This window comes from Alexandromys fortis, unplaced genomic scaffold (genome assembly GCF_014885135.2).
Source record: "Alexandromys fortis isolate MF-2015 unplaced genomic scaffold, M_Fortis_MF-2015_v1.1 scaffold_88, whole genome shotgun sequence".
NCBI lineage: Eukaryota > Metazoa > Chordata > Mammalia > Rodentia > Cricetidae > Alexandromys > Alexandromys fortis.
This window is the reverse complement of record NW_026067961.1, coordinates 992,318-1,019,769: the sequence shown is the minus strand read 5'-3', so window position 1 is coordinate 1,019,769 and position 27,452 is coordinate 992,318. Positions and strand designations below refer to the sequence as shown.

General features: G+C 52.4%; 1 protein-coding gene across 5 annotated transcripts in view; it reads right to left on the bottom strand.

Moving 5' to 3' along the window:
- Positions 1 to 5,716: 5,716 nt before the first annotated feature.
- The window catches only part of Prdm16 (PR/SET domain 16), a 313,539-nt gene continuing 291,803 nt past the window's right edge, over positions 5,717 to 27,452 (bottom strand). For 2 of the 5 annotated variants that reach the window (XM_050153399.1, XM_050153401.1), the window contains exons 10-17: positions 25,469 to 25,556; positions 22,938 to 23,107; positions 22,375 to 22,452; positions 16,449 to 16,618; positions 16,131 to 16,305; positions 12,837 to 13,073; positions 11,841 to 12,015; positions 5,717 to 10,550 (exon numbers count right to left, since the gene is read on the bottom strand). In XM_050153399.1, coding sequence (XP_050009356.1) covers positions 10,416 to 10,550; positions 11,841 to 12,015; positions 12,837 to 13,073; positions 16,131 to 16,305; positions 16,449 to 16,618; positions 22,375 to 22,452; positions 22,938 to 23,107; positions 25,469 to 25,556 — 1,228 coding nt within the window. In that variant the 3' untranslated portion in view covers positions 5,717 to 10,415. The remainder of the gene's footprint in view (positions 10,551 to 11,840; positions 12,016 to 12,836; positions 13,074 to 16,130; positions 16,306 to 16,448; positions 16,619 to 22,374; positions 22,453 to 22,937; positions 23,108 to 25,468; positions 25,557 to 27,452) is intronic. The other 3 variants (XM_050153400.1, XM_050153402.1, XM_050153403.1) reach the window with 2 other exon arrangements.

Here is a 27,452-nt window from a genome sequence, read left to right as displayed (position 1 = left end):
AGGCGGTTCCTGGGAAAAACGGGTTGTTGCTGACCCCCTGAGGCCATTATTGGGCATTGCACTCACCAAGCCCAACCTCCATGAAAGTTGCTTTGTTGGAAAAATTGTGGCCAGGTGGGAGACTGGTTCCCCAAGGAAAGGCCAAGGCCAGACAGGGAGGCCTCACACTCCAGCTTCCTAGTAAGGTCTTCTGTGTCAGCCTCTGCCCAGGGCTGTCTCATCATACCCTCTTAGTACCCGGCACTTAAAGAATTAAAAGACAGGGAATCAAAACAACAGTGACAGGGTCTCCCTGTGTAGCCCAGGCTGGCCCGGAATCATGCAGACCAGGCTGACTCAGACTCATAAAGATCTGCCTGCTTCTGCCTCCCAAGTGCTGGGGTTACAGGTGTGCGGCACACAGCAAGGCACGCACAGAGAAAGACACACCCCCACTCCCCGCAAAGCAGGTGGGGGACTCAGACGCTGAAGTCCAGCCTCTTCCTTGGAGGACGACAGGTTGCTAAGGGTATTTGTTAGGCTAGAATGGGATCACCTTCTTTAGTTTAGGAAAAGCCCATTGGGCCTTTGTGTCAAGCCGCCAGGCCTTTGTCTCGGGTCAGGAGGGCAAGGAAGAAGCCAGAAATTATGTGTCTCTGATGTCCATCCCTGTCTGTCTGTCACGGCTCCGCCTAACTCCTAGTCCCTTACCTTTGTCCTCTCATCCAGCTCTAAGACAAGTAGCTGGTGGAAGACTCGGCTATCTTTACCTACCTTCACTCCCAGGAGGGGTGCTGGGTCAAAGCCTGCCCAGAACTTGTGTATAGATGGTGAGATGTGGCTGGACCACTTTTACGGCCTGTCTCGAGGGCCTCTTTGCCCCCAAGATTCCTGGTTGGGGAGAAGATGTGGATCCTGGCCTTCCATTCTTCACAGCTTTTGGTCAGTGCCCATCGGTAGCCACCATCCTTGCTGGGCACCCAACAGCAAGGCCTGTGGGCCAGGCCTTACCCTGAATCCTCATAGATGGGGGGACACCTGACTCTAACTGCCTGAAGGGAAGGGAACATGCTGACCAGCAGCAACGCAATCAAAGCAGCCCCTTCCTGGGCAAAGCAAAGCTACCCTGGTGGGGATGGTTGCTCCACCTCACACTAAGAGTAAAGAGGCCTTTGAGGGCCAGGTGGAACTACAGGCAATCAGGAGCCTGTCAGCACGGCCCTCAACACCTGTGAAAGCCAAGAAAGTCTACAATCTCTGTCTCGTGTCAGAAGAGCCGCCTGGTATGGTACAGAAGAAGAACCAAAATTAAAGTACTATCTTATTGCACTAATCTCATAATCCTTTGGATTTATTTTGACTCTTTAAAACTTATGGTATAAATATGATCTAAAATTATGTATATGCATATATATGCACTTTCTGCCAACATATTAGTGGTCATATAGAGTGCTAACTAATTCTAGGTTTTATCTAGGTTGCCTTCCTGTACATGACTTCAAGCTTGAGTCTGAATAAGGTAACTAGGAATTAAGTTTGTGTCCCACAGGTGTTTCTGATGGATTGTAGGCCTTTAACTTCTCCGAGATCTGCTGCATATAACATTTAAAATATTTGAGTTTTCTGTAGTGAATGGTGACCATTCTTAACAATGACATTTGAAGTCTCCAAAAAGTGGATGGGACCCCACAATAATGATTCCACCTGGATTGTGATAACACCGCTAAGCTGACAGACACCACCCAGATATCAGCTTTGGACTGCAAAACCGCTCGGGACAATTTCAAGGTGGTCAGCTGAGACGGTCCCGCCTCACAGACTACTCCAGCCAGGACTTCAGATAAAACTAACAATAAAGCTATGTCCCCCTCACCCCTCCTTGGGTGAGACTCAGTCACATTGTGGTGACTCACAACCGGCCTTGTCCCCTGGCCACTGAGCAGTGTCCTTTTGTGTGGATGTCCCTGTTTTCTTCAGCGTCTAAATATACAAAAGGACAATGACCAGATGATTTATGTATTAGTTACTTTTTCTGTTGCTGGGATAAAACACAATGACCAAGACGACTTAGAGAAGAAAGGGTTTATATGGGCTTGTTGCTTCAGAGGGACGGAGTCCATCATGGCAGGAGATCATGGTGGAAACAGCCAGGAGCTCCCATCCTGACCCCCAAACGAGAAGCAGAGAGGACAGGCTGAGAAAGGCACATGGCTTTGAAGCCTCAAAGCCTGCCTCAGAGACACACTTCTAACATTCACACCTTCTAAACCTCCCAGACAGCACCACCTACTGGGGACGAAGCATTCACACATCTAAGTCTGTGGGGGACAATCTCATTTAGAACCCCCATAACATACAAAAGAAATGTCATTCTACAAGAAAGGGACTTGGCCAGTTGAAATATGGTCCAAGCCACAAACAAGACTGATGTGAGATGCCCTTCTGTATATGTGTTGCTTTTATTGGTTAATTAATAAAGCTCTTTTTGTCAATGGCTTAGCAGAGTAAAGCCAGGCGGGAAATCTGAACAGAGATCTAGAGAAAGAGTAGGCAGAGTCAAGGAGATGTCATGTAGCTGCTGAACCTTATCCATAGGCCACAGCCATGTGGTGATACACTGATTAAAAGAAATGGGTTAATTTAAGATGTAAGAGCTAGCTAGGAATAAGCTTAAGCCATTGGCCAAACAGAGTTTTAATTAATATATTTCTGTGTGATTATTCGGATCTGGGTGGCGGGGAAAGGAAAGTGCAGCCTTTGCTTACACAGACTTTTCAGAGCACACACACATGGTGAATGCATATGGGAAAGACTCGTGAAGAGGAAAATACAAGTCAAATCAACAGGGAGATAGCTTTGTACACTGTCCAATGGCCAAAGTTGGAGCACCGACAAAACTAAATGTTGGCAAGGGTGTGGGGCTATAGGGCCTCTTGCACTGCAGATAAAAGCCAAGCTATGCAGCCATAATGGGAAACATGCACTCACTGTGTGATCTAGTAGTCATGATCCTCGTTATTTGCCCAAAGGAGCTGGAAACTTCGACCCATACAAAACCCCATTCTCAGATGTTTGTAGTATCCTTATTTGTAATTGCTCAAGTGGGAAGCAGCCAAGATATCCTTCAACAGCTGGGTGACTGAGTAAACAGTGGCATATTCCAGTTTGGGATATCATTCAGTGCTCAAAATATAGGAACTGCAATGCTACAAGAAAACACAGAGGAATCTTTTGTTTTGTTTTGTTTTTCAAGACAGGGTTTCTCTGTGTAGCCTTGGCTATCCCGGAACTCGCTTTGTAGACCAGGCTGGCCTTGAACTCACACAGATCTGCCTGCCTCTGCCTCTGCCTCCTGAGTGCTGGGAATAAAGACATGCACTGCCACCACCCAGCTTCTATGGTTAACTAGTGTCTAGCTCTGCTCTCTCATCTCCAGGCAAGATTTATTTGTCAGAACACAAAATATCACACAATAGTAGGGCCTATATCCATCCTGGGGAACTGTGGGTATGAACTAAACATCTGTTATTTCTGAGAAGTTCCTTATAAGCCTAAAATGGCTCTAAAAATATTATGTATAGGGGCTGGAGAGATGGCTCAGTGGTTAAAAGCACTTGTTGCTCTTGCAAAGGGACTAAGTTTGTTCATAGCACTGCGGAGCTTGGGGGTCGTGCACACCCTGCACACTGTGCTGCAGAGCTTGGGGTCGTGCACACCCTGCACACTGTGCTGCAGAGCTTAGTTTCATGCCTACCCGGCACACTGCACTGCAGAGCTTTTGGTGGTCTACACCTGGCACACTGTGCTTCAGAGCTTGGGGCAGTGCACACCCTGCACACTGCCCTGCAGGGCTTTAACTGATAGATTCGCATTGCACCACATTGTTAAGCCTGATCCTTGATCCCACTCAGCCACCTCTCCGCTTTTCTATTACCTCCTGTGTTCCTGATGGGGTTAGGAATTCAGGAGCAAAAAAAAAAAAAAAAAAATCCCCCTAGTGTCTACTCCCTCTGATAGGCCATGGGGGCTCCATCTTGTGGAATCTGGTTCTAGACCCCACCACACTTTCTCCTCCACACGTTGCCTTTGGAGTGGATGGAGTTGTGGAATGGCCTTGTCTACCCTGGCAGGGAGACATGTGCTTTTCTCCAGCAGGGCTGCAGTCTCGGCTCATGGCTGGAGACCCCTCATGTCCCAGAGTCCCTTGGGCAACCCACACAGCAGACATTTCTTGACTGCAGAAAACACACAGCCCCGGTCATGGCTGTTGTACCGCATGACACAGCTTGTGCTGCAGAAGACTTTTTCTGCATGAGGAATAAGGTTGAGGGCTCCCTAAAATAGTTTCCCTGCAAATGGCCAGCAGCTCCTTAGCCCAGAGGAAAGCTGAATGGCAATGAAAAGCCCCTCTCTTCCCAGAAAACAGATTCTTCTTTGACACTTTTTTTTCCTTCTCTTAATACACCCATCCCCCCATTTCCAAAATGGGGCCTTTTTCCTCAGTCTTTTATGTGGGGACCGGGCTGCTAGAAGACAAAGTCCACTTGTCAGCAATCTCCTGTCAGCCGCTGTTCCCTTTCCCTCTGGGGTTCTCTCAACAATACAGCCATTATCGGCCCCTCTCCGATTCCACCGAGTTTTCCTCTCTCTCCCGGGCTAATGAGGAGCAAGGCTGCCAGGTTGGACAAAACGGGACAGTTTTCATTCCACTGGAGCCCCAGTGTGGTGAGCTCTGGGAAGCACCATTATGGGGGCTCTATGGGTCACTGTCATGTCATTTGGGAGAACCACTTTTGGGAATGTGGCCTTCAGTGAGGGCAGAGGATGGAAATATATTTCCCAAAGCAGAACCTTTCAAGTCACCCTGGGCCTCAGACTCCTGGGCAAGCCCCAAAGCTGACCGTCCAGGCTTAAGATCTCACTGGCACTTCGTCAATCACAGTGGGAAGGAAAACAACCTGAAACATTTAGCGCTGCATGCCCCCACCCTCACGCTCGACCTGATGGCATTAAGAAAATACAAGGGTTCGGCACCCCAGATCTGGGCCTGAGATCTCATGCCAAGATCAACTTCCATTTCTTCTCTTCTGGCAGCTACAGGAATTGTGGATTAGGGAGCCTCAGAATCTTACTTCTGATGACGTTCATTGGAGCTTGTCCTGGCCCTGGGAGAGCTTTTGGAGGTCCAGAAGTCCCAGGATCAGTGATGGTTCAAAGAGCAAATCCTCCGCCCACCCTTCATCCACCTATCCATCCACCCGCTCATTCCGCTCCTCCATCCATCATTCACCCACTTCTCCACCCACCTGCCCATTCAATTCCTGCATCCAACATCTATTCACCTACCCACCTACCTTCCATGAATTCCTCCATCCACCGTCTGTCCACTCCTCTATCCAGGATCATTTATTCACTCCTCCATCCACGGATTTATTCATTCTCACCAGCCACCATCATTTACCATCCAGCCACCAACCGCTGCATTGAAGACCCTCTCCCAGAGCAAGGAGGCTGTTGGAGTCAGGATGTGCTTGGTGTCTTGTGGCCTGATCATCTACAAGTACTTCTAAGCTGTTGAAAGGAGTCGAGAGAGCTGCCTTGTGTCCAGCGGCGGATTGGGGTAATATTTTGGTCTAGAACCCAGACCCAGTCAGTCTAGACTTGGGGGAGGGCACTCCTCCTATCCCACTCCAGAGACCAGGTTTTCTCTTAATGAAGCTTTCAACGAGACTTAGAAAAACACACAGATTTATTGCATATCAATCTCATGTATAAATTCATTGTAGCATTGGAAAGATTACATTTGGTATCCAGTCATCCTATTCTACAGCATTGACCTTAAAGCCAGCCTCTCCTGGCTTTTACCTTACAGAAATCTCTACACAAGTACATTTATCTTTGCCACAAGCCTCAGAATGAGATCTGCAAAAATCACTTTCGACTATTCTCTACGTCGCGTCTCCTTAACGCATGATTCTCCCACGGCGATCTCCATAGTCATCAGGAACGGCGGTCCGTTTTTCATGGGCGTTTTGGGCCTCCTGGCCTTGACTCAGACCCTAACCACATATTCAGTAAGTGCATCTACGGGATTTTCCTCGTAATAAAAATCTCACAAACAGACACAATAATGACCGCTAAACACGAGCCATGCACAGCTTATCAACACAACAGCAATTTACAAAGGAAGGCGACGAGGACAGGCCCCAGCCTCCTCCTCCATGGTTTTTAATTCTTTAACATTATATGAAAACCAGACATTTACATTTGATTTCTTTCTCAACACTATATAGTTCTAAAAGGAAAAACAAAACAAAACAGAAACAGAAACAAATTGAGTCAGATCTGAATGTGACAATGGCAACACTCGTACAGTCTCGAGATTCTCACAGGTGTCAGGGATATATATATATTTATATTTATATACTATTGGTTCAAAATCCATACAAACCACCCACACGCACGTATACACACACACACACCACATATGCACACACACTCGCACGCACAGGCTTTAAGTTAAGTATTCTGACACCAGGGCCCCACGTCCCCCATGTTGGAGAGAGTAGCGGGTGCTACAGGAGGCAGGGAAGAAAACCCCCAGCTTCCTCCGCTTTGCAAGTGAATCACACAACTAGAAATTCGAGCTGCCTTTCTGGACTCAACCTTTTCCCTCCTGGGAGTGGTGGTTTGAACTGGTGACAGAGAGGGATTAAACAAACACGTGACGGGAATGGCGAGAGAGGAACTTCTCTGGGAATCACACGAGAACGTCTTGTCACAGTTATCGCTCAAGGGCTACAGAGACAATTTTCATGGCTTTGGATACCCGGCTGGTCTCTGTGGACAGGAGTGTCCCAGCGTCCACTGGCGAGAGGGGGTGCCGTCCATCACAGGCTCCCCACCCTCCTGTCCCAGCAGCAGCACAGGGGCCTCCTCTTCCCTACCTGGAACAGCACAGTGAAAGTTCAGTAGGTTTCAGTCACTTGGGCAGGGAGACGGGGCGGGATAGGGACCATGATCCAGTGCTTGCGCTTCGAGTCTAAAACACGTGGTATGTATTTGAGCCAGGGCTTCATACACACTCACTGGGGAAGCAGAGGAGGTGGAGGAAGCCAACGGCCCTGTGGGTCTGAGCTCTGAGAGGCAGAGGGGTTAGGTCAGTCAGGGTCTGGGGATCACCTGCTCTCCTGGTCTTAGAAAGTGGGGCTCCTCTCAGGCTGGGCAGGCTCAGCCATGTCGTGCTTACCCACTGCTGGTTTGGCACAGGGATGCCCTGGGTTGTCTCCTGCATTCAGGATCCACCTTGCCTGCAGGATGGTGAAGCCCCATCTTTCCTGCCTGCTCTTCCTAGGAAAGGCGGCTGTCACAGGGGAAGAATGGGACCTTGTCCGGGGCTGGAGGGAATACAGACTAGGAGGCCTCCTCTTGAATATCTATTTTGGCAGGCAAGTACCAACAATTGGAAGGACATCAGGGAAACAATCCTGGCTGGACACTTGTCTGGCCATTCCATGCGCACGGCAACAGGCATGGTTTGGGTCCCCGGTAGTCAGGATCCTGGAACTCACATCTGGTCCAGCTCCATGACCCTGAGAGAATCTTCTGTGCCTGACACTTGGCTTGAGTCAGCTGGGCACCACAAGAGTGCAAAGATGTCAGGTAGGCAGAGCTCACTGTCTGGGGGCCATGCAGTGTGGAGACAGATAAATCTAGGGTCAGTGCTGTCTTTGTCAGGGGGGCAAGTGCTGGGCCCAAGAGTTGACTGCTCAGGAGAATCTGGGCTTTGCCATGGATGCTCTTGGGGGCAGGGACGGGCAGGCAAAGCACACGGCAGCACAACTGGGACTCTCGAGAAGGAAAGAGTGGTTACAAGAGGAGGACAGGGGTCGGGAGCGCCAAAAAGGACGAAAAGGAGAGCCTTTAGCTGCTCTGCTGCTGGAAAAAAAGGGTCACAGACGTCTCTATCCAGACAGACGCCCCACTTTGGAGATAAAAAGTCACATCGCGGAAAAAAGAAAAAGCACACGTCTTACTCTTTCTCAGAAGAAAGCATATAATTCGGGGTTTACAAAAGTGGGACACGTATGTCTGAGGTTGAACTTATTCAGGGGTCCCGTCTAGCTTCCATGTGGAGGAAACGGGAACTCCTAAGCCGAGGCCTAGACCTTCACTGAGAGGATGTCGTGAACCTGTGAGAAGTGTGAGCGGCTGGGCCCACAAATCCCTACAGCCTGATCATGGCACGTTCCTCAGAAGAGGGTCCCTGCTGCTCTGCTCTGCACATGTGAATGTGCTTCTGGGCGTGCATGCTGGACTGTTCTGTCTTACGTCACTGGGATTCGCTGGAACCTGCAGGGTCGTGGTGTCTCCAGGGATGTCCCCCTCGAGTCTCCAGCACAGCCTGGACCACTCAGCATCAGCAGAGATGATTGTCTTGGCCCCAGAACAGCCACCACATTCACGGAACACACCTGCTTGATGTTCATGCTGCTCTCAGAGAGAACCACTGGCATGGCCCGTGTGTGACAGGCTTGTGTGACACGCTTGCACACGGCTGCTGACACTGGCACGCCTGTGTGTGACACGCTTGCACACGGCTGCTGACACTGGCACGCCTGTGTGTGACACGCTTGCACACGGCTGTTGACACTGACACTACCTCTCTCTCTTTTTTTAAAAGGGCAATTCAGGAAGGGTTTTCCCCCTTCTTTTCTTGTTGGGATACTCAATTTTTTTTGTTCTTTCTTCAAAATAATAAAATAAATAGAACACTTGTTTTAAAAACTCAAATTTAACAAAATTATATGATTGTCTGGTAAATGGGCAGCAGTGACCTCAAGGGAGGGACACAGGGTATTTGGCACATTAACAACTGCCCCACTCCCTGGTTACCGATCACACAGCACGCAACCTTATCACACGGTTTTGGTCCTTCACTACATACTTAGATTGACATGATTCTTCAGAATAAGTTGTCCAATGCCAAAAATACTGTTAAGGAAGAAATAAAATAAGGAAAGAAATGAATTAGAAAAAAAAATTACAAGTTATATACAGATTAAGGTAAATTCCATCAGAGAAAGAAATTATTTGAAGTTGGCCCCTATGGGAATAACTTAAAGCCCATTCAAGCAGAGAATTAGACAATCATGACTGTCCCAAGGGAGCGAGGCATCTGGTCCCAGGGGCTGTGCTGTCTCTGCTCTGTGCGTGGCAGGTCCCCTGGATCCTCCTCTTGTTCCTGACCACCTCTCACCAGGAACCCACACAAAGAGCAGAAGTGGCTGCTATGCGGTTGATCTGGAGTCTTAGGCACAGGTAGTGCTAGGCGTCCTGGCGTGGTGGAGCAGGCGGGTAGGTTCCCCACGCTCAGTGGCCACAGGGAGGACATCAGACCGCCAGGGTTGGGAAGAGTAGAAGGCTGAAGGCCTAGATATGGCCCAGAGCCCCGGCTTCAGAAGAGCGGCAGTCAGGGCCAGCGCTGGGGCTGCTGGAGGGGAGAAACCATTAGGTGTCCAGCATGGAAGACCTCAGCCACCAGCTCCCGACCTCCCCATACAATTGGGGGGTCTTGGGTGGGGACCAGTGGATTCCTCTGCAGGCCGCATGGGGCAAGACAACCTCCCTGACTTGGCCTCCACAAGCCTGCAGGCAGGCACCATGACCAGGAATTCCTGTGTAGTCAGCATGCTATTCAGATGCCTCCATGCCCTTTATCCTGCGTTGGGGACACCCAGAATCACCTTGGCTTGTACAAACAGGGTCGGGTATAGAAAATTCTCCATTATCTACATTATAAAGGGCACACCCGAGCAGTGCTCGATGTCCTGGCAGGTGTGGGTTTGCCAATAAGCTGAAATTTCAAAGCAATGCAAAATTACTTTTAAAAAACATTTTGCAAGTCATTTTTGATTTTTTAAAAAATACTGTCTATTTTTTTAAAACCCACATGCTTAAATAGACTCTATAGTCAATAAGATTACCAAAAGGGTTATTCATGTAATTTTCATTATAAAAATCATTTGCGAGGTCTCTCCGTAGCACATACCCACTTGTTTCCGTTCCCCTCCTTCATACCATGTGGCTGCCCAGATGCGGCCAATTGGCTCCTATTGGGATAGAGATTCCACCCCTGCCCCCTAGTTATCCGATAGACAGCTTCCCGTGAGCAGCTCCTGGGCGGCCACCGAGCACTGCACCACTGCAGACCGTGTCCTTGAGGCCAGTTCTGAGAGGTGGTGAAGGTCAACGGATTCTTGAGGGACCTTCAGGTTCTGAGTTTCATTGGAGAAGCTGGACTTGAGCCACAGTGGGTGGGGCTGGAAGCGGAGGTGAGGCAAATTGAAGGTGTCAAGGCGCTTCCCCCGGCCCCTTCTCCATCTCCCACAGCTGGGACCCTGGCTTTGGACTCTGGCCCTGGGGCCTCCAGGACCTCAGAGGTGGTTGATGGGGTTAAAGGCTCCAGACTCTGACGAGGCTCCCGTGATGTTTAACCAAGCATCCAGTGAGCTCTGGGAGGGGACGTGGAGAGGAGTGTCCTCAGAGAGGGACAGCATCATTGCATATGCCTGGTGGGGAAAGGATAGCACACAGAGAACAGGTGAGGGGCATTCCAGACAGGTAGACCTGAGCCTTGCCTGTCTGACCCCCGCCTTCACCCCTGCTCCCACCCAGTCTAGAAGGAAAAAGGAAAACAAAGGCACTAGAGAGGCCCACTCTCCAGTTTGGGAGGGAGAGACAGGAGTATTATGAAAGCAGGGGGCACCTCTCCTGCCCAGGGTGACACCAGGACACAGGAGCCCCTCTATGGGCCTCCGTGTCCCCTAGGATTTCTTGAACTCTTGGGGCGCTCCCCTAAGATTGCATCTCCACCTCCCTCCAAGCCCATTTCTCTGCCTAGTGACTGGCAAAAACCTAAGATCAGTGTCTGCTCTGGGAGCATCCTGGGGCTCGGCAGGAGTTATTTTTCATTCCGTGCCAGTGAGACTGTCTTTGCTTAGCTGGCAAGAGCCCTGGGGGACTCTGAATGATTGTGGTGGGCTCCTTTCTGAAGTATGGTAGTGTCTCAGAGCTGATGCAATTATAAGGTAATGGGCTGTGTTTGCTGGTCTCAGACAATCATGGAGGTATCCTTCTGCCTCACGTCATGGGACCGGGCAGGAGGTGCCAGGGCTGAGGGGTGTGTGGGGTGTAGATTATGAGTTACAGGTGTGTACTAGTGAAGCCCAACATGGGTCCCCTCTATCCTTGAGCAAATGCTAGACAGAATTAGTTAAGAGACGAAGACAGACACACAGACGAATTGGGGTGAAAATCTTGAGGTGGTGCTGGGGAGGCTGCAGAGAGTAGAATGAGAGCCAAGCCCCTTTTGATGTCCAAATAGTGGGGTGCAGGGTCCCATGACCACTGTCCCTGAGATGTGAACACAGGAAGTGCCCTGGATAAGCCTGTACCCTCAGGTACTCTGTTTTAACTCCATCTTGGAAGCAGTGATCACCTGATGGGTGATAGCCACTCATCCTGGTTCAGAGGGGAGGAGAGCCAGGCAGCTGTTCCCACTGGAGGTGGGATGGGGAGATTGGGAAAGCGGCCCTCACTCATGACCCAAGAGCTAGCTCATGGTTATCTGTCTTTGACCACCCCCCAGCCCACCTGCTCTACCAGGGTCTGGGGGCTTACAGCTATTGTGCTCTCTTTAGACAATGCAGTGGGCATGGGGCTCTGGATCTGATTGTCTTCTAGGCCTGGGATAGCCAGAGCCAGAAGATCTCAGGCATCCTTGATTAAGGAGGCGTGGTGGCCGCTTACTAAGCCAAGAGGAGGTGGGAGGACGGACGAGGGCTCTGCTGGGTACCTACCTGGTTCTTAGCCTGCCTGTACAGGGTTTGTTTTAAAGCCTCAGAATCTAAGGTGGAATTAAGCACATCCTTAACTTCAAATGCTTCCTCAGCTGCTCTGCGGAGATCCAGCCCCTTCCCAAAGGTCGGCGTCGGCTCCAAAGCTAACACACCGCCTCCTCGCTCCTCAACACACCTGCACCAAGGACCGGGGAGAGGGGCCTGGGGTCAGCTCTTTGGCCACTGGTGGCCTCTCTCTAGTGCCTCATGGCTGGTCCCCATGCCTGCATGCATGGCACAGGTTTCCGCGAGCCACATGCACAAGGAGACAGACACGTCGACACACAGACACCCAGATGGGAAGCCACACAGACGTGGGAGAGCAGATGACAGAGAGCAGGAAGGGTGAGTGAGTGCACACACATCACAGGCAGCAGGCAATCTGGTCTTCAGGATAAAGGTAGGAAGAAAGCTTTACTGTTCCGAGGCTCTGGGCAGCTTTGGAGGGGTCCTGGCTGCCCTACCCACCCCCAGGACCAAGGGACTGGGGAAGAAATGCTGGCTCCAGAGGGCCAGCCCAGGGCATCTCAAATGCTGGCAGCGTCACCCATTGCTGAAGTAACTGGACAGTTAGGACATGGGGACGTGGCTGTGGCCTGCACAATTTCTAAAACCATGGGTGCTGGGCCACAGCCTAGCAAAGGCTGGACCCTGCTGCCCCAGGTGGATGGGATAATGGACAACTGCACAGCAGAGCTGAGGACTCCTGACTCAGGGCCAGCAGAGCATACTCTCCCCTTCCTTTCCCCCGCACCAAGCTTCTGGAAGCCCAAGAGGGAGCGGAGACCCAGTGCCCTGGACTCTGGCTAGCATCACCTCAGCCCTAGCTCCAAAGCCTTGTGGTAGCAGCACCTGCTAGACAGAGGTAAACCAGGATGGAGGAGGTGTCTCCTGAACGGTGGCCTAGTATCCAGGTCCTCCCACCCAGCCTATTCCCTGGCACTTGGCCTCTCCCACCTTCGGGTATGGTCAAAGCCCATGGTTAGGGAGTTGGGTGGTTCCTCATCCTCCTCGTCCTCATAGACTCCTTGGGGCTCAGGTGTGGGGGACACTGTGTCCTCCTGTGACTTCCCGGCTAAGCTGTCATCATCCTCTTCCTCCAGCTCCTCCTCTTCCTCCTCCTCTACGTCCTCCGGCTTTGCACTGGCTGAGCCTGGACATGGGGGGTTGCTGTCCAGGTCTTGAATCTCAGGCCTGAAATGACAGGGGACTAAGTTGGCTGTGTCCAGGGGCTTTTTCCTTACTGTAGACCGTGAAAGGTGGCTTCCCTTGACCTTCCCAGTTCTTCAGAAAGAGCTGGCATCTGTGGTCACTAAAAGAAGGAGTAACGGGTCTAAAGGCGGTTGCCCACTTCCTCACCAAGGAGCAAGAGTGATGGAGGGGTTAGGAAAATCCAGAAGAGATGGAGGCACCCTGGGGGAGAAAAAAGGGACAGGGCAGGTCCCCGAGGGGTGGATACCAGGTCATTTGGGGGCCAATGAAAAATGTGGGTATTAGGAAGGAAGCTAAGACTCCGCCTGGAGAGGAGGGTCCTGTACTGGTGCTGGGGTTGGGTGCTACACAAAGGGCACCCTTAGGACATTGGTGTAGAAGTTTCTAGATGTCATCCTGCCCAGGATTCTGTGATACCCAACTGTGCATGCAACTCCAAGCCAGGCATGAGGATCTAAGGTCGCAGAACCTGGGGGGCGAGGGTGAGGTTCAGGTTGCTGCTGCTAACAGAACATAACTGTCAGGATGGGCTGGCTTACAGTCTAGGCTCTAACTCACAGGCCCCCAGGGTCTCTGCAGCCTAGGCAGATCACTCACACACACACACACACACACACTCACTCTCACACACACACACACACACATTGTATGCATGAGTACAATCACATGTGTATACATGGAGGCCATAGGTCAACCACTATCTACCATGAGAGTCTCTTACTGGCCTGGGCTCACCTATTTGGATAGACTGGGTGGCAGCCTGGCCTCAAACTCACAGAGATCTGCCTGCCTCTGCCTACCAAGTGCTGGGATTAAAGGAGTGTGCCATCACTGCCCAACTCTTTTTCTTTTTTGAGGCTTGAACCCAAGACCCTCCTGCTGACACACCACCTGAGCCATCTCCTTAATCCTTTGGGCAAGAATTTTTTTTTTTTTTTTTAGAAAGATTCCATCTTTCTGCATGTCTGTGTGTAGATGTGTGCACGTGCGTGTAGGTGGCCGAGGATGACAAAAGAGGAACTGGAGTTACAGGTGATTGTGAGCTGCTTGGTGTGGGTGCTGGTGTTGGTGCTAGGAAGTAAACTCCAGTGCTCTTGGTGAGCCCTCTATCCAGGTCCCAGGCAAGACTTTGGAGCTCCGGTTCCTCATAAGCGAGGGTGAGCAGATCCATCTCCTTCAAAGAGCATCACCAGTCTGGCTCATGCTCACACCAATGACCGTACTCTGTGCCCAGGGAATGTGGCCATGTGGGCAGGGACACAGCAAAAGACAAACAAGTCTTGGGTTCCATACTGAGAGCTCCCAGTTCTTCCTCTCCCAATTCCCACACAGTTCTGGGGGGGGGGGGGGCTGACCGAGGCAGTTCTCGTGGTCTTGGGGGAGAGGGGTGTTCAGTTATTTTCGATGAAGACGGCATCTTAGCGGGGTCTACTTGCAAAGCGGTGTCCAGGCCTAGGTTGTATAGGTGACTGAGCTGCTCTGCAGACTCCACACAGGTCACCAATGTCTTTCCACCCAAGAAACACTGCCTTTGACCTGCCCTCCAGAACAGGCAGAAGAGTCTTGACAGGCTTCAAGGTGCCAAATGTCCCTGACTTCTAGTCACTTTTGTTGGGGGCCAGTCAAGAATATGTTGCTACAGCAAGGTACCCTACTTCCATGAGCCTTTGGTACCCCACTTCCACGGGACTCTGGTACCCCACTTCCACGGGACTCTGGTACCCCACTTCCACGGGCCTCTGGTACCCCATTTCCACAGGACTCTGGTTCTCCTCTTCAGAACTGGAGATCCCATGCCGAGGTTTTTTTGGGGTGTACATAACTTCTGTTTCTCAGTGACTTCTCTGATCAGTTTGTTTTCCTGGGGTACAGAGGTGTTCATTCAGAAGGGAGAGTTCCCGAGTAAAGGACACACTGCAGCCTGAATGTTGAGGTTTCAAAGAACAACTCCAGAGCCTGGCTGAATCACTGCAGCCTGAATGCTGAGGTTTCAAAGAACAACTCCAGAGCCTGGCTGAATCCTGAATTTCTGTGTGTTTATGTGCAAGTTTATACCTGAGTGCATATATCCATATCCATACACACGCAGACACATTTACCATATGTGGATGCACACACACACACATACACACATGTGCTCCTATTTGCACACGTCCGTGTCCATGTGTGTGTGTACATCCACATGTGGTAAATATGTCTGCGTGTGTATGTGTGTGTATACGAATCATCTCTGACTTACAAAGGTTTCTAATTTTACAGTAGTGTGAAGATGACATGAAGGACCCACCTTCCCCATGCTATGCTGTGCACAGGTACAGTATGCCTAGGAGACACTTGGCAGGGCTCCCAGGCAGCCTGAGGAGAGAGGGAAGCAGCCAGCACTCCATGGCACACTGTGCCATCAGTGTTTTTAGGCACGGGTAGGTTTTTGGTCAGACACATGAGTTGTTCGTGTCTTTATTACAGACTAGGCTCCATGCTAGGTGGTCTGTGTAGCAGCCTACAGTGTGTTTTGTGAGTGTCATGGAGCAGGGTGCGGGGTGCGGGCTTGTTGAGCTGTGTTTGGTGGCTTAGGCCTGTTGAATGCATCACTGAATGACAATCTTTTTACTTTATGGGGCTATCACACAGCCTCACTGCAAGTTGAGAGCTCTCTCTCTCTCTCTCTCTCTCTCTCTCTCTCTCTCTCTCTCTCTCTCTCCATATGTGTGTTTTCAGGGGGGAAGCATTTCTGTCTGGCAACAAGTGCCTGGATGAAACACACGATGGGGTTGCCACTTGGCCTGTGTGCCGGCGTCTCACTGAGAGTAAACGTCCATGATCTCACAGGGTGTTCTCTACCCTCATCCTCTCTTAGTGAGATGCTGTGGCAGGAACACACACAGGGACTGGGGGGGGGGGGCTTTTCTTGTTTCTAGCAATAAACCTGAGGCCTCCTCCACATGAGGCCTAGCACCTTCCAGGGGTTAGGGATGCATGCACCCTAAGCAAGACCATCGGAGCAGGTGAGTCTAGACCCCGCTGGCTTGCTTTTCTTACCGTTTGTCCATCCGAGTAGAGGCCTGGTTCATCTCACTGTTGGCGATGAAGTTTCGGATCTCGGAGAAGTAGGAATCCTCCTTCTCATCTAAAAGTGCATGGTTGTCCGACTCGGAGGTGGGGGAGGAGGCGCTGGTGCCCAGGTGGTTGGTGAGAACCCCAGAGTGCTGGCTCACTGTGGAAGGGATGAGTGTCAGGGGCATTCTGGGTACCTCCAGCCTCCCATGCCAGTGTGCACGTGGGGTGAGAGTCTGAGGGGTGGAGTTGCCCACACCCCCTTCCCTGCCTGCACTCGCGTTTTGCCCATCCTCCACCAACCTGGTGCACCTTCATGCTCGTGTTTTTTCAGATGCCGGTCCAGGTTGGTCTGCTGCCCAAAGCAGCGGTTGCACAGGTGGCATTTGAACGGCTTCTCTTTGTTGTGGATGTTCCTCACGTGCCGCTGGAGGTTGGAGGAGATGCTGAACGACCGGTCACAGTACTTGCACCTGGAAAACAGGTGCACCTTGCCTCAGAGGAGAGATCACGTGTGGCGGGACAGGGCCAGACCTCTGTCTCTGCGGCAGTGGTAGCCATTGTGGTGCCCCTGAGGTCACCTGACTACCCAGCTGGAGAGTTCAGATGGATCCTAGGGTCGCTGCTCTAGAGACATCTAAGCTCTGTTTAAATTGCCCCAGCTAGTGGAAGGAGTAAGAAGCCAAGGGGGACACAGTGTGAGATGACATTCTCCAGTCAGCCTCAAGAGGGCAGCCTTGAAACATGAAAACGAGGCTAAACAGGCTGGCAGGTTACCCTGAGATGGGAAGGCTCTATCTTCTCCATCACAGGAAGGCCTGGCCCTGGCTCCTCTGACTGAAGACCTTAGACAAGCCCCATATCACTTAGGGACTCAGTGTAACTCTCTAATGCTCTCAGTAGCCCTAAAGGTTAGATGGGGACTTTTGGCCTTGTGGCTTTGATGCTGAGGCCAGCTGGTAGCCATACTGAGCCCTTCAAGGCACCACCAGCTCCTGCGGGCTCAGATTATTGTCACGCCCCCACTAGGTTTACCAGGCACTCAAACTGGAAAAACAATGCTAGCAGCTAGCACACATTTTTATCAGAAATCATGATGCAGTTAGCGGCCATCGGCAGTGAGGGTTGTCCGCTGTGCGTGTGCCTCCAGGTGTGGCCTCAGTGGCCCTAACAGCCGAGAACAGAGGCCTGTTCTCCCCCAGTTTTATAACAGGCCCAAGCAATGCCCACAACAAAGAAGCCAAGCCCAGAACAAAGAGTGGCAAGTGATGTAAGAAGAAGCCTTCCAAGCTCTGCAGAACACGTGAGCGGCCTCCGAAAGGAGCAATGTCTGAGCTGTGGGGTGGCTGACAGCTTCTTCCCGAGGGCCTGTCCACACGGGTAGACCCTACAGCAGCAATCCTGATGCCGTGCTTTTTATGCATGTATGTGCATGCATGCAATGTGTGTATGTGCGCACACATGTGCAAGTGCATGTGTGTCTCAGGTATATGCGGAAATACCTGTGAAACTGGCCATCACAATGACTTCTGGGTACTTATCTGGATCTTAGAGGCACGCAGCACTTGAAAACTATGTTTCTGTGACTGTATATGCTCACATTTTGGAAATGAGTCCTGTTAGGTGACAGTGCAATACCGAAGATCTCCAGGGCCGGCACCATGAGACAGGCCGCCCTCTTTTGTGGAGCCAGAACCTATGATGTCAGCCTCAGTGAGGACAAAGATGGGGGGCTTTTCTTCACCCACAGGGATGTGTGACAGTTCTAAATACAGCAGCCTTGCATTCCTACGGGCCCCACCGTCACTGCGATTTGGGTCTGGCGGCCTGCTCTGGAGTAACACTCTGGTCACGAGCCTTTGTCATGTGGTTGAGGACATGCCCGAGGACGCCAGGGACACAGCCAGGAGGGGCTGTATCAGAAGCTGCTTTTATAGCCTTGTGCTGTCCACTAGAGGAGGAGCCAGGCCCAGAGACGAAGATTGGAGGTCTGGGTGGGTAGCGTGGGCCCCTGCCCAGGGGGCCTGACCATGTGTTATGACAGGGTGTGTCTGCCTGTGTTTTCTGTCCCCGCTGAGTTCAGAACCCGTAAGGGTTGCAGTTACTAACTTTGCCCTTGGACTCTCAGGGCCTGCAAGCCCTCTGGTCCCTGGCTGCCATATAAAACCTAGGAAGGTGAAGCCCCTACAGAAAGGGAGGCTGCTCTGAGAGGGGCCCCTCCTCTTGCCCAGGCTCTTCCTGGCCACAACTGACACCCCCAACCTTGAGTTCCTTGTACTGCTCTTCACAGCTCACTGATGCAGTACCTGCAGCCTCCAGCCGCCCCACTCCTTTTATACTTTTAGCCGCCTCGCCAGGCTCTTCAAGAGCCAGCAGCTTCCTCTGAAGCCTCTCCTATCTTTGGTTGCCCTGAGCAGCCTCTAGGGCACATGGGCGTCCTTGGGCGCAGCATTTCTTCCCACAGCCTGGGAAGCAGCCTGCAAAGTATGCCCTGGAGGTATCTCTGCGGGTTTTCTTAGCCTAGCAATAACAGACATCAGTCCTCCAGGCTCTGCAGCCTCCAACAGAGGCAACAGTTCAGAAGGAATTTCACCTCTCACCTGCGCTCCCCCCACACCCTGAAACACATAGACACCTTGATGGAGCCAGGCCCAGGTCTTCCTGCTCTCTGGGGGTGACCTCTCAGGAAAGGAAACTTGATTTGCATCTGCAGAGTAAAGCCAAAGCCAGGCTGCCCATGGGACTGGGAATTCGCTCCACCAGGAAGAGAGTTCTCTGCAGATGTGGTAGGTCAGCCAGGCAGCCCCTGTCTGCTTGTCTGTCTGAAGCATATCACAAAGTTCATTTTTTTTTTTTGGTTCCTCAGGAAACGCAGAGACTCTTTGACAGGTCCCCTCGCACACCACCCGCCCCCTAGCTCTGGCATAGACTCCTAAGCATGGGAATGCTGAGGATGTAGAGACGGAGAGGGGGTGTCAGGGGAGGGAGGCTCGAGGGTAGAGGCTCTGGGGCTGGGCTGGGCTGTGTGTTCTGTCTGCATGCAGTGCTCTGGATGTAGCTTCTCCTTGTTCTAATCTAAATAAATGGCCCAGGCTGAGACGTCCACTTGAAATTTAGGGGAGTAGAGAGCCCAGGGCCGTGAGGGAGCAGAGTTCACCCAGCAGCTGGGCTCTGCACTGTGAATAAGCTGACAGACGACTCGGGAAATTTACAGCCGAGCTGCATAAAGCAACACACCATTGTGCTCACAGAAATGAGAGGGCACAGGCGGCCAGCGCAGAGCTCTGGGAGGACCGTGCTGTGACCATGCCTGTTGCCCCGTGGCAGTTTTAGGGAAGCGGGGATGCACAAGGCAGGAGAGGGTGAAGCCACGCCTCTCGGCCTCCAGGCACCAGCGTCTTCCTTGAGACACAGGAGGGCTACTGCCAGCCATCATGGCTTCATCACGTTAAAAGTTAGGCCAGAAAAAGGAAAGAAGAGATAAAAAATGTTCTAAGAATAAAAATAAATAAGGAAGAGGGCTTGCAGGAGCCACCTGCAGCCCCGCCGGACACTGCCAGTTTTTCTAACACAGGACACGGAACAGGAGCTGGGAAGGAAACACAGCTGCACACTGGGAGGTGTACATCCCCGAAGCGGGAGTCACAGGCCTGACCAGGAGTTCCAGGTTGGTCCAGGAAGGTCTGCGTCCATGTACGCTGCAGGCTACGCCCAGCAGCCAGAGAGCCTCTACATCGAAGTTGGAAGGAGGTGTACTGGGGTACAGACCTTTTCTCCTCAGCTTTTCCATGTTTAAGATTTTAGTTAAAAACTTATCCGTGTGTATACACGTTCATGTGTATGTGTGTGCATGCATGCATATATGCATATGAGTGCACACATGTGTGGAGGCCATAGGTTGACACCGGGTGTCTTCTATTCTTTTTTTTTTTAACCGTATTTTTTGAGGGTCTCTCATTGAACCTGGACTTCACTAGACTGGCTAGCCAGAAAATTCCAGGGACCGTCCTGTCTCTGCCCAGGTAGCAGCGAGGCTAAGGGACACCCTGCCATGCTCAGCTTCTATGTGGGTGCTGTTCTCATGCTTGCAAGAGCATCTCTCTCCTGCCCCGGTAGATCAGATCTTTCCACCTCTGCAACCCAAGTTCCATAAAGTCTGCATACTGGAGTTTTAGGACATGAGAGTATCATTAAGTGTGTTTCTCCAACTTCAGGCAAAGATTTCAAAGCCAGGAGAAGCTGTGTGCTAAAGTCTGCTTCCTGGCTGGAGTATGTGGGAAAGTTGTCCCTGGGGAAAGCAGAGGCCACCCCGTGGCAGGACACAGAGACATGTGTGAAATGGGTGTATTTCCGAGGACTTCCTCATCACCCAAGGCAACCTTCATCTTCTCCGGGAGATCCCAGACTCTGAAGGGTGACTATACCCACATGTGAACACACAGTGACCACGCACACATGAGCTGACGGTGAGGTGAGCGTCACCCGTGGGTCAAGCGCCCTTTCCAGGCCTTTGTCTTGTGCAGTGGACTTCTAGGATGGGCTAGAACAAGTTAAAACTCTCTCCAGTTATCAGAGCAAGACCAAGGTCCCCAGCCATATGAAGAGGCAAGCTGCACGCTTTAAACCCCTCGGCGAGGGCCTGCCTCGAGCCAGATAAAGTCAGGATTTGCAACACAAACTTGCAAAGCAATTATTGTTACCAAAGTCGAAACGCTCAGATTGGAGAGAGCAAAAGAAATCAATGATAATTAAATTCTTCTATAAACACGGCCCCTACCCTCTAGGGGCTCTTAGCACGACACACTGTCCAGGAGTCGGCTCTCATTACAGAAAAAACACGGGGCTCGTTTTCTGGGCGAGGACCAGACCAAATAAATCTTTCTGTTGCTCGCCTTTGTTAAGTTGTAAGTCACTATTTTCAGAGAGCAGACNAGTAGAATGTCAGTCATGCCTTCTCTTCACGTGTGTGCTAGTTAGGAATCAATGCGAGGATGCGGGGGGGGGGGGGGGGGGGGGGGGGGGGGGGGGGGGGGGGGGGGGGGGGGGGGGGGGGGCTACGTGTCGCGGAGGGCTGGGAGGCACGGGACACAGAACTAGAAAGAGCTGTCGTTCACTCCGCTAGCACAGATGTGGGCGCATGGCCACCAGGGATTCTCTGTAAACCCGACTGGGGCTTGGGGATCACAACACATGCGTGCCCAAGTGGGATGCCTGCCGCAGGGAAGGGCACACAGACCGAGTCCCCACAGCTACTCCCTGGTGACAAGCACCGCATGGGCACAGTGCAGGAATCTAATGCCATTGGTCTAAAACCAACCTAGACTCTTTCGCAAAGCCTCGGCTGGCTAGACACACCCCAGAACGTGTTGCTAAACTGGTCCTGGCAGAGAAGTGGCTGTTTCCCTGTTTGTCTCAGGGTGACAATTGCCTGAGTTCTGTTTTAAAAGGCCTACTCCCTGGCTGGGAGCACGGGGCAAGGAACAGCGGCATCCTCAGCCCTTCTTGGTGCAAAACAAAAGCTCAAGGGCACAAAGGACAGGCACCTGGGGCTGGAAGAGCAGGCAAAAGTGGCCCTCGGTTCCACCCCTTGGAGAATCTCAGGACGCCTCTAAGCGGACACTCCTCAGCTTTGAAGCAGGGATAGTAAGATCCACCGGGAGGCGGCTCTGTTACTCAGCGACTCTCAGATTCCCGAGATACAGAGTGGTCCACTCTCTACTTCAGCAACACATGCGTGGCTTCCCACTCAGGGCTGCTGCGGGGAACCAGGGGCACCCCATTTTTGTTAAGAGGTCATCCTTGGGGAGGAGCTGGCTATGGTGTTTATGTCAAGGACAGGACTGGATGGGGCTGGCTGGCTAAGGGTCCCCCAGGACCTGTGGAGAATCTAGCTTCAAGTCACATCTCTCTCTGATTCTGATTGTCTGCCCTGGTTGACACTTTAGCTACAGGAGGAGAATGGTTCTTTTACATCTTCTTTTGGGAGCATGGAAGGAGCCTTCTAGAAATTTCCTGGGCACTCCCTGCCTCATCCTTATACTATTCCAGGGAGCTAGAGGGTGGTGGGCTGGGAGATTGAGGGAGACACACTGAGCGCTGTGGTTTCTGTCCCACTGACCCTCTGGTGACCACAGCTCTGTGGGTGTATCTGAATGTAGGTGTTTGCTCGGAGGCAGGGTGCATGAAAGCAAACAGGGACCCCCCCATACTAACACTGGGCAGCTCCTACCTGTATGGCTGCTCCCCAGTATGTGTCCTCAGATGTCTTGTGAGGTTCGCAGATCTGGGGAAGATCTTGCCACAGTACCTGGGGCAGAGGGAAGAGGTGGGAGAGGCATTAGGGTGGTCCATACTGCCCTTTTCCAGATTTCTCATGCAGAGCCCAGCTCAGAGGCCTCATGGCTGGTGGGAGGAACTGCCATGCCAGAATCCTACTTAGTCCAGACATCTCAACAAAGCACAGAGCAGAGGGACGGGCATCACTTCTTCAGTCTGGGGGCCGTAGCGGCTGGGATGAGGGAGCCTTAGGAGCATGTCTTCCCAACACCATGGCCAACGGCAGAAACTGCAGCCCTGGGCTCACCTTCCTTCCTAGTGCTCTGGCGAATGCCGTCCGGCCGTGCTCCTCTGGCTTCTGAGCTCAGCCAGGTGAGGCTCAGATGGTCCGGCACAGCAGATGGTTTTAGAAGCCCTACCCATGTTTCTTATGTGTAGCAGGTGACAGGGAGCAGACAGCGGGCCAATACCCTCACCGAGCTTCCCTGTGACTCCAAGGGGCATGCAGAGCCTCACCTGCACGTGTATCTCTCCTTGCCCTTCCTGAGGATGGGATCCGAGAGCGTCGGGGGTGGGGACCGGAAGTTGAAGGGGTGGTGAGGCAGGGGCTGCAGGGAGCTGCCTGAGTCGGCCTTCATGGCTGCAAAGCTCTCCAGCTTCTCTGTCATGGTTTCTATGGCTGACATCTGCAGGCATGGAGAAGGCAGAGATCACGGACTCAGCCTAGCTGTCATCTGTCTTCAGAGAGTGGACACCTGGGGTCCCTGTGTCTAATCATATCAGTCACCCTCAGGTGGTCACTGGAGGCAGGGCCACAGCTTACTCTGTCCTTGTCCTTTTTAGAACTGGAGCTATGGTCCTTTCAACCTGGTAGGCAGAGTTTGATTGAACTCCAGGCTATACGGGCTCCACTGAGACTGAAGGCTTTGGTGTTCCGGGCACTGATCACAAGGCTGTGCCTCTCTTGTCCGTCCCATGGAAACCATGGGAGGATAAGGCAAGGGCCAATCCAATAGAGGAGTTAAAGAAACTCATGGAACAATTTCGTGGGACCCATCACGAGTTGAAATAGGTGTCCTAGTCTATATGCCTCTGCTAAACGTTTATCCCAGAGGCCAGTTTCTCCTTGCAGACCACAGAAACAGGGCTGGTGGGAGTAGGCAAAGGAAGACAGGGGTGGGGCAGGTGTGGGTGGGGATGCAGAGGAGAAAGGTGCAGGCTCTCCTAGCACTGGGAATGCTGGGAGAGACTAGACCTCACCAATGGAGTATGGGTGAACAGGAAGAGAAGGTGTGACCTCCTCACCAGGCTCCTCACTCGTGGCCAGCTGCCTCTGCTGAGTGCTAGGCCCCTGCACAAGCTGTCCAGTGATGCCAGAACCTGGGACCCAGCTGCCCGTGAGTTAGCAAAGGCAGCAGCAAGCCACAGGGCTGTGATCCTTCTGCATGGCTCCAGTCAGCCCTTCAGCTCCTTGTTGGAGTGCCCAAAAGCATCCTCATGGGCTCTGTTTGCTGGGCACTGCCAACAGGGAATGGAGGGCTTTGTACTACTGCTACTTGGAAGCCTCATAAGGCAGAGGCATTTGGTATCTGGGGAAACAACGGCAGGGCTGTAACAGAAACCCATAGAAGGCAGTTGAGTGGACACTGTGTCCAGCTACAATGGTGAGTAGTCATTGGACAGCTCTGCAGAGGCTATAGAGATTTCGTGCTTTGGCCTGTTGAGATGGGACCACTCACACCACACTCAATCTTTGCAACTCATGCTCACTGGTGGGCAGCACCCTAACAGCTTCACATCTGCTTGTCAAGTCTCAGATCCAGAAGGGCTTGGGGATGACGGGGCTGGGCACTGGAAGGGACAGGTTATTTAAGGTCCCTGCACAGTCATAATGTCTGTCTCGTGGAAGCCTTCTTTCCACGGTTACCAGGTTCTTTCTGTCTAAGTGACAGACAGTCTATCAGACCATTTAACTGGTGACCATAAGTCATCTCTTTTCTGCCTCCTCATCCTGGCTCTAGGCCACGAGGGCAGGCAGAGAACGTAGGCCCATGGGAGAAGTGGGCAGAAGGGACAATGGACAGCTGGCCCCCCGCAGGCCTCTCTTCCTCAAGTCGGGTGGGTCCTGCTTGCCTGGCCCCATCAGACATTCCCGTGAGCTCCGAGCACAAACACAAACACCGGACGCGCCTGGCTGGCTTCTCGACTTTTTCCAGTCGGCCCTGGGAAAATTGGGGGAAGCTATTAACCAAACTCTGAGGCCCGATGGAACAATGGGAGCTCTAAGTTTAGCTGTGAACTCAGCCAGTGTGCAGGTTTCACAGACTGGGGCTTACCCAAGGCGGGAAGCTCAGGGCAGAACAATGCTCTAAGCAGGGTTAAGATTCGCTGGTGGCGAGGGAGGCATAAGGGCTAAGTCCTGCAGCCCATAGGAGGGGCCAGACCTCTTGCGATGACGACAGGACAGGACACTTGGAGGACTTTCCCTTGGACTGTGCCCTTGGGAGGTGGGGGAGCATGTGGCCCGGGGGCACAGGCAGGGACATTTGTAGGCTGGAGGGGTCTATGCTCCACTTCCTGAATGCGGGGCGTTCCAAGGTTCCATGGGGCTGCTTGTGAATGTCTGGCTTCCTCTGTGTTCCCTCTGCTCCTCTCCCTTCTGCTCAGTCTTGCCCCTGCCTCTTTCTTTTATCTGGTCCTTGCATTGAAGCAGGCTAACGTATCACCCAGCTCAGGAATACCAGCCCCAGGGTTTCCTTATGTCTGACACTGTGGTCCTTTTGGCATCCCGAATCAGTTACATTCCTAGGGCCTGGGGCTCTCCCAAGCATGGGGCTCCAAGCATGGGCAAGAGGCCCCTAGACAAACCCCCGAGGGCTTCTCTATGAGAACAGCAACTCCCCTATGTTCTCCATCTCCACAGTGATCTACAGGATCTAAAGAAAGGCTCCTCTACTTCCGGGGAACCAGAACCCCGCCCCCAGGTCCAGAGCTTGTTCTTGTGGAGTCTAAGGACACCCATCTCAGATGCCCACTGTGGTTGTTACCTGGGGGTGGAACAGTAGTGGGGACGGCCGCAGGTACTTCTCTTTCAGGACTCCCACAGGGTCCGTCACCTTCCGCTTTTCTACCCTGCTGGACAGCAACACAGAGGGTTACATACCCCACCCCACCGAGCCACTTGGTCCTCCGTAACATGCCTGTGCCGCGTTGATCATGAGGTTGCTGTGGAGGTGGCCACAGGGCTGCCCAGCTGGCCCCTACATGAATTCCAATGGGCCTTGAGGGCAGTGGGGACAAGGCACAACTGCCCACTGCACAGACACCCCCAGTTCCCAGTTGTCCTAGGACCCACCCACTCAGTGGTTCCTTCACACTCTCCCCATCTTCTCTGAGCTCTCCTGAATCCTCTCCGACTGTTTACAGAACGTTTTGTGCTGCAGTATAGACGTTATCTGAAGGCTCCACCTGCACCAGCCTCCTGTCCACTGGCTGGTCATACCTGTGTGGTGCTGCCCTCGGGGTCTCCAGCACACCCACAAGTTACTCCGCATTGCAAAGGCTGCACTCCTATCTCAGGCATTGGTGGTGTAGAAATCCCTGAGGTGTTTTGTCTAAACCCGCGGACCCTCTTGCCCCCCAAAGACACCAGCACGAGCTGTTCCTAAGTTGCTCTCTTGCATCCCACCTGAGGCCTGGCCTGGCCTCATTTTACCCCTTCTGTCAGCTGGAGCCTTTGCTTCCCTGCCCTCCGGGGAACAGCAGCAGGAGACGTGGGCATTGCAGCTGTAGGTCCCCAGAGGAGACAGTGAGGAAATCAAGAACTGGGGTGGCCATAGGAAGGGCTTTAAGAAGGGGTAGAAATAAATACCAAGACACTTGACAAGAGCTGTCAGCCTGGGGCTTCACTCAGGTAACTAAGGCCTGCCTGCCGTGGGGAGGGGTCTCTCACGACAGACACAGCCTTTCAGTCATCTCGGGATGGTGATGCTGGCAGAGAAAGGAGGGCCTTGATGACGAGCCTAGCATTGTGGCAGCAGCGGGGCAGCTCAGGACCCTCCTTACGGTCTGGCTGCACTCTGTCCTAGTCTCCTGTGCCTTCGCCTAGTGGGGATTCTGAAAACACATGTTTGTCCCCCACTCAGGACCCATTTTACAGAGGACCTGCACAGTGCAAAAACATTGCTGTTGCTTCCCCTGAGCTCATCCGTCTGCAGAGGCTCCTGTCTCGCCAGTGGCCACAGTCTTGGTCCGAAGGACCAGCACTCAGCCTAGCTTCCTGACGTTACGAGTAGAGACCACATGAGGATATTAAGGGAGACTCTGGGCTCCTGTGGTCAGTTCCCATGATTCTCTTCTCTCAGGCTGACCATGGATTCCTTACAGCTTACAGAAAATGTGTGAGGGTCTGATCAGTTTGGTAGATGGGTCGGGCAGGGGGCAGTAGGAAAGGCTGGGAGGGGGTTCACACAAAGTTCCCCCAGCCGTGGGGTCTAGCCAGAGGCTCTGTTTGTCTTCTAAGTACCTGCTTATGTTTTGAGTGAGCCCATGGGGCAGTTGGTGCCTTTTGCTTCCTGCCTTAGTAAAGTTCTGACTAGTACTTCCTCCTCTCTTTCCTCTCTGGAGCCTCAGCACTTCCTCATGAGAGCTGTGGGAGGCACATTTTCTAAGAAACACCTGATGGATATCTTTCTTGTTTCCTGGGATTATGAAGCCAGGATCTGCCAGAAAACAGAAGCATGGCCGGGCGGGGAAGGTGCAGCCAGGGGCCTGGTAGACAGATACCTGTAGGCCTAGGTGGCCATGTCCCCTGGGTAGCAGCTGTTCAGTGTGCTTCCCTTGGGATTTTCCCACAGCTTTATCACCTGCTTGCCTCTCTTAGAGCTGTGGGTCCATCCCCAGTCCTCACGCCATGGCTAGCCCCGAGGAGACAACAGGCACACAGGCCTGTTCCCTGAATATCTCTTGATGCGTGCTCACACATCTGCACAGACATGCCTGACAAAGCAGGGTCAATGTCAAATGTATGAC